Source organism: Varroa jacobsoni, unplaced genomic scaffold (genome assembly GCF_002532875.2).
Source record: "Varroa jacobsoni isolate VJ856 unplaced genomic scaffold, vjacob_1.0 scaffold_1407, whole genome shotgun sequence".
Lineage (NCBI taxonomy): Eukaryota > Metazoa > Arthropoda > Arachnida > Mesostigmata > Varroidae > Varroa > Varroa jacobsoni.
The window spans coordinates 95,062-107,797 of record NW_019214309.1 but is presented as its reverse complement, the minus strand read 5'-3'; the positions used below and the strand labels follow the sequence as shown (position 1 = coordinate 107,797).

The window sequence follows — 12,736 nt, the reverse complement described above, 5'->3', positions numbered from 1 at the left end:
AGATAAGGGTTATGTAGTAGGAAGTCTGCGTGTATATACATGCACCGACACATACATTGTGCTTGACAAAAACTGGCTGGATGAAAGCGTGGGTTAGTGATTTTTTTATGCCATACTGTGGCTTGGACTTCAGTATACTAGAGGATAACAATAATTCAAACGAGAATTTAATGTATTAAATTATATATAAAACAAAAGAAGATCACACTAATTTATCCACAGATGCTCACGGCCAGCAAATTCGTTTTAAGCCACTCCAATCCTCCAGCGTCTTAAAAGTAAACAGGTGATAACTGATAAGAATAAATCACAATCTCTAGAAAAGAACGCATTTCCTGTTTCTGCCTATAAATAATTGCGCATACAGATAAATACGGTAATGTATTTTTTTCTATTGTTTTTCGTATTCTATATGTACAATTGATTTTTTCTTAGTCAGTTCATATGGACGCTAAAGGTAATGTAATCGCCCTATACACTTGTAGATTTTATATTATAAATATATGTACATGTTATTACTTTAGTAAACATATTTTCAGCTAATGTTTGTGCTATTGTGTTGCTATACTCATATGTTCACTGTGTCTACATTGTATTGCTGTTATTCACGTATTCCTTTTTGATCCTTTATACTTGGGTTTCACTTCTGTAATAAATGTCGCATTAGATTAGAGACGCATTTGTAGAGCGTGGTGTATAGGCTGCCGCAATCTGAATTATTAGCTAACATTACGCTTGTTTTCTTTCTTTCTCGCACAAAATTATTGCATTTTTTAGTTTACTTTTCATTGCGGAGCATGCTCGCTTCTTGGTCAAGCTTCGAAATCTTTGGGGTAGGAATTCTTGCATGTCAATCTGAAAATAATAAAGGACAAATAACATTTATAATTTTTTGCGGTTAGAAACCAGTGGGTTATTTGTTAAAGAGTGTGGAAACAACTTGTTAGTCTGGGCATGACTAAGCACATTGTGCTCTTAAGTTTCTCTGAATACTACTACTACGTGCACTTCACAACCTCATCGAATCATAAGGTGCGCGCAGTCGGCCTCATAGCCACGCAAGAGTTGAATGTAGAAGTGTTTGTCTTGTATCTTCTGGCACTTGTATTATTCTATATATACATGTATAGAGGTCATTTCATGCTGATGTTTTTGTAATTATTGATATCATACAAACCATATATAGACATATTATTTTTTCCGTTAGTCTTTGCCATATCAAATGTCACACTAAGGACATGAGGTCTACACGCATGTCTGTATAAAGGCAATAAAGGAGGTATTTTCAAAGGTTCGTTCTGTATTAAGCATGGCACTGGATAAACCGCACGCGGGGAGACTTCATTTGACGAACCTCGGTTGATATTTTTGTAAAATCGGAATGTGATTGAATCTTTCGGCGTCCTTTGACGGATCCTCAAGCAAATCGGAGAGCGAGTTGCAGTTCGATCTTCGATGCCTGTGACCTGGACCTGGACATTGACATCATGAACCCCACTGCTACTGCTACTGTCGGATAGAGACAAAGACGAATCTGAACTTGACGATGCTTCCTTCACAATTCGTGCATACTTACTATTGCTATTATTGCTGTGGTTACTGCCAGTTACATTCATAGTATTGTTGACTGTGGGCACCGATGAATTGACATCATCTGTCGACCGCGATGGCGAAGCGGAGTCGGGTTTCTGTTGATTATTGCCGCCACCGATTTTTGAAGAGCACGACGTCGCAGGCTGAGCAACCGGTTTTGGCGAAAAGCACGCCTCACAAAAAATTATCTCAGGATGATTCTTTAGTGTGCACGCTTGACAGACCCAACGATCTGCGTCATTAACGTCATCATCTTCTTCGTCCCCATTCATCGTCCCATTGCCAGCCGACGGAGGATTAACTATTGTGTTTGATACCGTTGGATTGCGCGATGGTGTTCGAGAGTCGATTTCAACGAGCGGATCCCTCTGGGAATTTAGAAAACCGCACATACATTCACAGTTACATTACTTAAATTAGTATTATTAACAGGACATGGTTATAGCGTACATTTGTTCCAATCATTTTTATATAGAAAACACGTAATAAAATCATCAAGCTCTAAGGCTTCGGTTTATCCATATCATTTCGACTATACAACTTTTTTCGCTTACCGGCCCTGGGTATATTTGGTCATAAAATGCGTGTCGAGTGACGTCTCCAAGTGGAGCACATCCATCCGTTTGTAGATCGACCTCGGTAATGAGACAGTGATTTTGAACAGACAACTGCCGATTGGCCTGCGTTAACTCCAACAGGGTGTCAATCTGTACAAAATATGTAGATATACAATCAGAATGAAAGGTCTTGTTTTTAGTGTTAGAATAGTATAAAATAACATCATATAGGAGTACTTCTATTTTAGCTAGTATGATTACTTTTCATAAAACAGTAATAACCGAAACAATATATAATAATATTTAACATTAACATGGTAAATTAATTAAACATCTGCTCAATTGTAAGCAGTAAACAAAAGTAAAATATTTTGCAAGTTGAAGCAACTGAGTGTGCAAATTAAAGGTACGTCTATTTTTCATACCAGAAATCGGGAGAACAATAATAATAATAATTAATAATATCACACAATTTTTCAAACGTTTTATATGTATGATCTACCTATCTACCTAAAAATACAATAATTTGTGAGGGCCAATTTATTTGCTTTTTCCTTCTTACTAGCAAAACCAGTAAATTATTTTGATTTTTAATACAAACTGTATTGAATTCACTAACATTAATCGTTAAATGCACACTTTAAACAGAACCTGATAATAAGCATCAAGACACACATAACTTATGGAATTTAATATTGAGCCGTAATATTATATATCATGTTGGAAAGAAAACTTTCGCGTGTTTTAAGAAACTTTTTTTTCGCTTTATATTATTTGCTTCTGATATACTAAAAGCGCTTCTCATTTTCAATGAGCAACTGTAACGGTATTGCGATATGAAAGCGATTTCAACTCGGAAGAACTTAATGATAAATGTTCCAAGTGAAAAAAAAAGTGGGTTGTTGACATCTGTATTATGCACTTCGTCGAAGCCGAAGTTCTGCCGAAATAGCCCGGAGCATATTTCTTATGTAAGGCCCAGAACGTTGTCACTAAAAAAGTTCTCCGGAATGGTTTGCGTATTGAGTACTGTATAATAACCCCAGAAGACGTTCTCCGCTCTGGTTGATCGCCTGAGTTTTATGATGACCATTAGAAAGCACTTTTTAAGGAAAACGAAGAAAGACGAACGGTTTGTGAATTGGCCGAAAAGGTGGGTTATATGCATTAGAGGTCGGAAGAGGCGGCTCTACGAGAAAGGCCAAGACCCCAGATCCAATCAGACCTTCATGGGAAACAAGTTATGCTTCGTGTTTAGTGGAACTATGGGGACCTGGTGAACCAAGAAACGAAAATAGACAAATAATCAAAACGTTTATTCGGCCTAGTTACATCGAGTTCGCAGGTTATTCATAGGAAAGGATCTGATAAACGAATTCAGGTCATTTTGTTCTACGACAGTAGAAAGCCATACTGGAAACATCGACTTCGCATAGGGATTTTGTTGCACTTTTTATATTTTCCAAACGTTGTGCTGAGGATTTTTAATTTTTTTTCCGATCATTCGACGTGGTTGATAAACTTGAAACATGATTGGATCACTTCAAGACGAAGGCCGCTCCCTTCCGGCGAGATGGCATACATTACTTAGTGGAAAGATGGAAGATGACGAAGGATACATAACATAGAAGTCACAAAATTGGAAAATTTGGTGTTTTCTGTTCAGTAAAAAAGTGTGAAAACTTTCTTTCCAAGCAAATACTCTAATACGATCTAGCTCTATAGCTACTATAGCTGTTAGTTCAATATTTAAACAAAATAATATACGAGATCACATTTACAGTTATGTTGACATTATTGTTGTTCACATTGTTGTCAAAATTTGTAATAAGGGTTTCTTCGAAGAGAAACCGCTCCTTAGCGAGAACTTCTCGGCGAAGGTTGGCTAAGCATGTCTCGTTTCTTTTGTATGCTTCTTCGAGAGCCTTTAGACGTTGCCGCTGATTTTGCAGGAGAAACTCTTCATAGCCCAGATCATTTATTATACCACTCGCCCCTCTTGCAATACTAAGAGCGGGAACGTAGGAAAGCGTATCTCCATTGTTGCCACTTCCAGCATGTGATGTAGTGTTTGTGAATTTATCCTGCAAATTTTTTAGTAGAAGTTTAAACTTAGCAGAGTAGCAATGCAATGTTTCAAGGTTGGCATAAACATGGCTACAACCATTGATATTGTTACTTTTTATACTTGCACATGATGCTAGAAAATGCGTTACATCAAAACTAAGTTATTTGTTGTACTAAAAAAACTTATACCATATTGAATTATACTTAATCATGTTGTATGTGTTACATAGTACGGTTTTAAACTGTTATCTGTATCTCCATGTTTTCAGTCGTGGGGTGATAAATCCAGAAAGGTTTCAATATAGTGACTGTACCACAGTCTTTTCAGGGCTTGTTGGCGGCGTGATGACCAGTGAGGGTGGTGGTTCAGGCAAAGGGAGGCTTCCCAGTTCGGATCCCTCAACTCCCATTGAGGCCTCGAAATTGGAATAAAGCATTTCACCTCCTTCGATGCTGTCTGTATACCCAGGGCTGGCCCTACTTAATGACAAAACCCGCGTCAACTCGGAGATAAGTGCATCTCGATTACGTGGATACTGAAATTACAAACGAATGTATATTAGAATAATCTTTACGATGAGAGTCCTGTATTTCTATAAGTTCGGCTCTAACTTTCTCTAAAATGTACCTGTGTTCGGCACAGAATGTGCAAATCTATTCCAAATTTGGCGTATTGCTAGCAGGTCATTACTATTTGTTTACCCATTGATATCTAAAAATCATGCACGACCATAGTTCAAGTGCATTCTATACGTAGCTATAAAGAGTCTTTAAATTGAATACTCAATTTACCAAAATTTGGAATAAAGATGAAAGCAAATTCAGTCACGAAATAAGATTTAGCTACAACGCCATAACGAAAGCATATTCTGAAACTTCTATCTATAAGATAGGTCTACTCCTATAACCATGTTTTGTGATCATTCACTTCGTTTGCAAAAGCAGTCGATTTGCAAAGGATGTTTCAAAAAAAAGGGAAAAGGAAAGGAGGAACTTGTGCGTGGAAATCTGAACGCATATAGCATGGCACGGTAGCCTATTGATAAAGCATCTTCCTAACAAAGACAAGATTCAGGGTTCGATGGTCAGATTTTTCGAGTCAATATTCTTAAAATATCACACCAGGTTAAACTATTCGCACCTCATCACAATCGGGCGGTAAGCCAAATTAATTGACTATCAATCCATTTTAATACTCGAAGAGATGAAGTCTCTTAACTGCAATGGCATACCTGTATAATATCATAAGAATTTCACTGTTATTCAATGACAACCTGCAGGCCAAACTCGCATACACTAATTGTCATTCTTTCATGATAATTATTACACTAACGCTAATTCCTGAACAGTTTTGTTCTGAAAATCGATAAATTTCGCTTGTCATGTAGATAAATTTTTTCTTCTAGAAATGTCTTAACTTTTCTAAAGACACGGATTTTTGTCGCGTGTCTATCGCACGACACTTAACGTGTGTACCCTTCCTTCCACCCATCGGACGGTCAAGTTCATTAACAAAGACAATACAAAACAACACTTCAAAATTTGTTTGGCGGAAAGGTACAGATCTTATTTTCTTTGACCCGGATATGAGGAGAGCATAAAAAAGACCAATAATTCAAACCGAAAATAACATCGGAGTGACGGGTATCTTAACGGCAAGTCACTGATTGGTCTAGAACTCTGACCGTGTGTGAAGCCATCTTCAGTCTTTATTTTAATTAATACCAGTATACGCGTCTCATATTAGATTAGCCGTTGGGGTAACTTTTCCTTCAAGGAAATATTAATTTAGGCTCCATAGACATCATTAATGTAGTTCCCATGACACTGCTTTATGGCGAAAAATCAAACGCAGTGTATCGTTAGGAGTTAGGCGTTAGGTGATCGCAAAATACAATGCCTCAGTTATAAAGGTATTTGCGTAACTTTCTCATTTACCGTTAAATATTCTGGCTACGTCGAATTGTCAATAGAGTTTGCTTGTTAAAGCATTAACTAATCTTACGTTAAAGCTTGTTTATGAGAACGAACTGTACGGTCACTTCAGGGGACCCTATCTTCGGCATGTGTTTAAATTACGACAATAGCTTTGTTCTCCTTTTATGCATGAGCATATTCGCCCCCGGGTTTATTACTGGATGTGTCCAATCAGTAGCAGCAGATTGCAAGCGCTTCCTACCTACACATTCACTACTGCAATGACTAGGTCTAGTATGTTGCAAAAGGCACTCCAAAATATACACAAGAAATTTACTGACGATTAGGAGAATACACCAGGATTTGCAACAAGATTCCGTTTATTTAATTGTTCATATTAATTTTAGCCATTCCCGTATTTCTATCGAAATTGTGCGCACAAAGCTTGTTTCCCTACTGCTTGGTTTCCTGAAACCTATTTCAGTTTTCAACGATTTCAGAATCTTCACTCGTGAAATCCTTATGGTCGCTGTACAGTGTCGATACTATCAGGTAATAACTTAGCTATCTATTTATAACTCACCAAGTTGACATGAGCTTGCACAGTTTCCGCAGGCAATTCCGAAAAACGATGCAGCATTTCTGTCAGTAGACCTTCCCGGCTGTCCATCTTTTCCTTCGTTGTTGTATGATGTCCAGAAAAAACAGCGGTAGCCGAAATCACAAACTCGAACCACAATCCCAAAAACGAAGAACACTCAGCAAGCTCTCAGACATCGATCTAGTGTTTGGACATATTTTAGCTATAATATTCCACACCTAGAGAATGGCGCCTTTTCAGTCTCACGAGACGTGCTGTCAATATTAAAGAGCACTAACAGTAATACATCGATCACTAACAGAACAACTGCACCCGTCGAAGCCAAAATCAACACGTACACCGAAACTCATGTTGCACGACCATTGCGCACCGACGTTGCATAGAAATAGATAGGGATATGAATCGATTAGCTGTAAGATGGCCAACAACACGGACAAAAACACTAATATCACTGTTATTCTGCTACTCTGTTCCGTATTTTTTGGTACCTCCAACGATAACAACAGCACAAATGTTTTGATATTTTTTCACCTAGTATCTGACGATCAGCTGCGAGAAAACGTTCTGTGTCCTGAATGACGCTTGGCTGTTGGTTAGTTGGGGAGTAAGTATGTGAGCAGGCAACAATGACGACCAACAAGGACCTCCAGAACCATCGTCTCGGTCTCTGTAATTAAGCAATCACTGTTGTGGATACACAACGCACACAAAAGCGAAAGATGAAAACGGTTTCTAGCAGTCGGACAACGGAGAGGCAAATGAAGACAACTAATAATAATAACGATGATAGTAGCCATACTACTGACTACCGGTGTGGGAAGCACTAGTCGTCTGCTACGATTCAGGAGCGCATTAAATGGTTTAAATAGCGGCAAGAAGTTAGTCCACTGTCGTTAATATATATCCGTGACAGTCGGAAGGATAGTTTTAGCAAATTCTAACGACGAACACTTTTGATTCAATGTTTTTTTCCCACCTTACTCGGCTTGATATTAGGAGTCCACACAAACGAGCAGCTAGCTAAAATTCGACGGTTCTTTTCGTCGTCCTTTGCTACGATGAACATACGGAACATCGTCTCTTATTTTTTAACTTTTATTTAATTATCATGTTTGCTTGGATTTAAAGGAAACATGCGTTTAGTGGATTTAGTATCCAACGTTGATTCTACACGAATTTACTTTCATCTCGACTGGTCTTGGAAGCACAATTCAGAAGACCTCTTTGCCTCAATCAAGGTTCAAATCAGTGATTGAGTCAGTATTATATTACTGTTATTTTTTTTTGATGCATTTGCCGCACTAAAATAAATTGTACTAAAATAAAGTTGTATAAAGAAGGGGATCAGTGCGACGTGAAGGTTCAATAATCAAAGTCGCGACAAGGCAGTAATCATGCCGACAGCAATGGACGATGCACTGCATGCGTCGGCAGATGTCTCCTGGATCATGCCAATCCGCTACCATGGGCCTCATAAGCGATTGCGTCCATAGAGCTCGGCACACGACAATAAATTTGGCAGCTTAACTTAGTTGATCTTTTTCGACCATAATGCGTAATCACACCGGCCAGGGAAAAAGTAGAGTAGATTGGCACAGAATTATTTTCAAGCCAATGAATTAATTGTTTGTAAGCTAGGCTTTCATACAAATCGAACCGCTTTTATAGATCCTTATAAAAAAAAATGGCGAAAAAGTTGACAGATTTTCTTAGTAATGGTGCGGAGTTTACAAACGCGCATTTTATTCTGCATATGCCGATACATACCATAGGTTATGAGTAATTAAATGACAGAAGCTGAAATGCACATGTTATTTTCAATACCTAATCCAGGAACTTAAGCCGCCGCTGATTGCGCCAGAGATGACGAAAGGGTGACTATTCCAGTCAGCCTTGTAAATGTATGATAAACCACTTTCTAAAATATCCTGTCTGAATAAGGATTTACATGGTCGTATCTTAGCTATTTGAAACGTCACCGGTCCTCTCGCAAAAGTTATCTTCAATTTTTACTAAAAAGACAACAGTGTGCTTTGCAAAGGAGAGTTCCTTTAACAACGAAAGACGCTCTTTCGAGTCACATGAGAATCAGAAATAAATAATTATCCAGAATAGTTTAGCGGGTAGAGGAAGTCAAGTGGTTTCTAAACCGTTTCTGGCGACATAGAAAGAGTTTGTTATGCCTTAAATGCGCATTCCTTTGTTGTTTCTTCTCGGTGGCTGTGTACTTATAATTTACATTACATACTTAATCTCGTCATTAATGGCTTATTTAAGAGAATTAACTGTGGACTTACGCGAAATTACGCCACCTGTCACTCCCTTCAAAGCATGGAAACAGTTTGTATTACACGAAGCTAGATTTGGAAATTTGGTAGGCTGAAGCTATTTTCCCAGATCCAGATTGTGATGAAAGCGTGATCGTCGAGTAATCATTCTGCGTGTGTATGATTGTGGCGCTACTTATGCATAAGGCTCTGGGAAATTCGAAATATCTGACAGAATTGACCATTTCCTTTTTAGGCAATATCTTGTAATAACAGTTGGCCCTGATACGGAGTGCAAGCAATCGCATCTACTTACGTTTGAATTAATCGGACATTGTCATCAAAGTCGCTTTCCTCCCTGTTTGAAACCATTCTTTCGCTTGATCCCTCTGTGGTCGGTGGACTAATAATAGTCACGCAAATAGCCTGAACACACACGCACACACATACAGATGTTTCCATCTGCGTTGGAATCAATTGGCGAGGAGCGAATTCATCTTGGTTGCATAACAATTTCATAACAAATACGCTAGAAAGTCTGCATTGTCTATGGTTTTATGTTGATCAAAAACTTTTGTGATCACAACAACTTGATATTCGGTTTAGGTCATTTGGTCTAAGTTTTTTCCTTCTGCCTGGTCTTCAACCTGCCAAGTTTCGTTCTTACAGTGCTTCCTCAATTAGCAAAACGTTATTTCGCCTATCAATTATAGATGGATTCCATGAGCTACTCAGAGGAAACTACGCACCATTAGCCAACATTAATACGTTAGAAAACGGTAATATACGATTAAAGATTGGTTTAAAGTTAAAATTAAACTAATTTCTAATCAGAGCCCAAAAATACGATGCCTCGGGTTTCGTAGGTGAGAATGACACAGCACAGGACAAATACTTTAGCAGTGAAGCCTGAGTTATGTATTAGCCCTTAATTTTCTTGATCCTACGACTATAAACTAATTGAACCTTATCGACGGATAATGAGGTTAGAGGTACTACGAACCGGCGTTGATGTTTTTTGCCCGTCGGACTCCGGATAAGTTGATTCAGTTAATTCGACGAAACTGATTAAGGAACTACAACATTCAAGACCACTCGATCGTACTTTCTATACTGATACTGAGAGCTGTTTCATCGTTCGAAACCATTATGCTGCCTATTAGTATAGGATCTGTCCTTCTTTGTTCCTCTATATGCATCGAGAATTACCAAGTGCTTTTAGGATAACGGATTTATTCATCCAGACACCTACTCCGATCTTCCGATATAAACTCGTTTGTGGTTGACTCCTAATCCCCGACAATTTCCCGTGCGTGCAAACTCCTACAGGGCGATTTGTGAAGAGAATTATACTAATCTAGTAGTGATGAAGCACAAAGCATTTGGTAATGAGTTACTGAATGTAAATGTCGTTGAAGGTAAGACCGTAGTGGTACAAGTAGACTACAATCTTGCTTCATGTGTCTGCTATGATCACAAACTCGCAGTTATTATATCTGTTTATACTCAAGTTGTCTCAAGTGTTCATTGCCTGGCAATAATTGTCCTAAACCATGTATTCAACAAACTGTAAATGAGGAAATCATAGGGAAACTACAGTGTCGCTGTCATCGTTATGATTTAAAGGTTGCGCTCAAAGATCTTAAAAACCAAATTGCAACTTCTCTCAGAAACCTAATAACATGTAATATGGACTTCAAATCTCTATCAGTTGAAGCAATCGATTTGGAGTTTCATCTCTCAGCTGCATTTTCGATCCAGTCAATAACTGATAAACTGTAGAAACAAATAGAAAAATGATCATGAAAAATATGAGCAGTCTCAGAATAGTTCCCTGGTACGGAGAATTTCGTGTAATTTTAATTCGAATGTATTGAATGCCGAACAATCGTGCTTCTACGTCGGTGTCCATTGAGGGAGCTACTATTTATTTAACCTTACCAGATGACTACATGAATCTGATTGTCAAAAGTGTGGAGAAGCTACGACAGCCCAAAGAATAGATGACGGCATTAGTTTAACGCCCGCGATTTTGACCACTTAGCCACATATCTCGGCAGAATACCGAAAATTTAAGCGATTCTGACACTAAAACATTATAAACCAAACGGTATTCTTTTTTTTTTTTCTAATTTGAGTTTAGTTGAATCATTCGACAGAACTTACTCGTTTAAGCACACTTTACAAATTCCCAAATAATATGAATTAAGGAAAATATACTGGAAGTTTTCTTTAAGCGATATGCGATTACAATACAGTGCACAAATATTCATCGCAATATAATATAGTAAGTTACTTCGATGCATAGTATATTTAGAGTTTTTATATAGTATGTTAGAATTAAGACCTCTAAGAATTAATGATCGAGTGAAGAGATGGGAACTTGTCGCCTCGAAGCAGCCGCAATAGATAGGTTAAAATATCTAATGTAGGTCGTAATGTAAAAACTTTGCAACTGAGAGCAGCTCCTAAGAAATCGAAACTTTGTAAATTAAACATAATTCATAATGTTTATGCTTCGAATAATTATGGTATTTACGTTGGGTTTAAACAATTTCTCCACACGACTAAAAAGCTCTTAGGAAACTCTTAGTAAAATAGCTTGCCCTCAAACAAATAAATAAAACCAATTTATACACAAATTTTTAGATTTTTTTCCTCATTGCTATAAATCGCTGTCTGCTGACTGCAGCGATCTGTTCGCGGTACACCGCCCTCTCCAGCCCTTTCCTCCTCAACTCAACGATGCCTTTGTTGATATCGTCGGGTTGGTCCTGTGTTGATGGTAAAACCCTCTCCCAACTTGTCGCTATCGGCTGATCCACTGTTTTGTAAAAATGAGAAGATCTAATCATTTAGGCCGTTCGAAAGTTCTATCCGATTGAGGAGATCATTCGTCTGAGTGGGGCGCTTATTCGTATACAATTGAGCGGCTGTGCATATGCTTGTGATTCCAGAAAAAATTTGGAAGTATCCTACTTCTTTGAAAGGGCGTTGATCGAATCACAGGTTCGTCACATTCGATTTCTCTGTACTTCTTCGTGGTAAGAAAGTGCGAAACATTACTGGCCGTATCTGGAAAAGATGACCCTACATTCAAACGAGCATATATCATTTTACCTGTTTTAATCTCGCAAATCCTATGTCGAAGAAGAAGAGATATGTCGAAGAAAATTATGTGTATTAACTGTTCTTCTAATGATATAAGTGCAAATATAAAAATAAATTGTACAGCGCAAAGTGCTCGTGAATGCTTAACAAGCTTAGATTCGTTATCGTTATGTTACTTATAGTGTCCGTAGGCTATGGTTAGCCCCCGTGATAGCTTCGTAAGTAAGCTATGTGGCTGCTAATCTTAGGGATACGTTGTAATCTACGTTCGAGGTGAACAGAGCTCATTTTGTACTGGGACCCAACCAGTCGTCTAATGGAATGCCTGACGGCGATACCGGACGTAAAACTCGAAAACTAGCTACAATATAGTAGCTGCTCCGAACGATGGAGCAGTGAGCTTTTTACTGGTGTTGGGGATGCCGCTGAGAGAGTTAACGTGAACGAGTGGATTCAAAGCATATGATGCCCAGCTTGTGCATTCGAATGTCTACGATTTCACCTTCTCGGATATGTTACTTACTATTAGAGACCGTCGATTAATCTACTTGGCTATCTTTAATTGTGTCTCCATCTGTTTATTTTATTAGCATCGTTCCTTAATGCGAGCTGCTAGAGACGTT

General features: G+C 38.2%; 2 protein-coding genes across 4 annotated transcripts in view; one reads left to right on the top strand and one right to left on the bottom strand.

Annotated features, from left to right (window-relative positions):
* Window positions 1-368: 368 nt before the first annotated feature.
* Window positions 369-7,498, bottom strand: LOC111269715 (uncharacterized). Its single transcript, XM_022849518.2, has 6 exons — window positions 6,718-7,498; window positions 4,532-4,753; window positions 3,932-4,234; window positions 2,148-2,300; window positions 1,577-1,961; window positions 369-855 (listed from the first exon to the last, which is right to left on the bottom strand). The coding sequence occupies exons 1-6, from the start codon at window positions 6,802-6,804 to the stop codon at window positions 851-853; spliced, it is 1,155 nt and encodes a 384-aa protein (XP_022705253.1). The 5' UTR covers window positions 6,805-7,498; the 3' UTR covers window positions 369-850.
* A 4,291-nt stretch (window positions 7,499-11,789) lies between these two features.
* The window catches only part of Setd3 (SET domain containing 3), a 61,323-nt gene continuing 60,376 nt past the window's right edge, over window positions 11,790-12,736 (top strand). The window contains exon 1 of one of the 3 annotated variants that reach the window (XM_022849488.2): window positions 11,790-12,011. The gene's annotated coding sequence lies outside the window, so the exon portion shown is untranslated. The remainder of the gene's footprint in view (window positions 12,012-12,736) is intronic. The other 2 variants (XM_022849490.2, XM_022849486.2) reach the window with 2 other exon arrangements.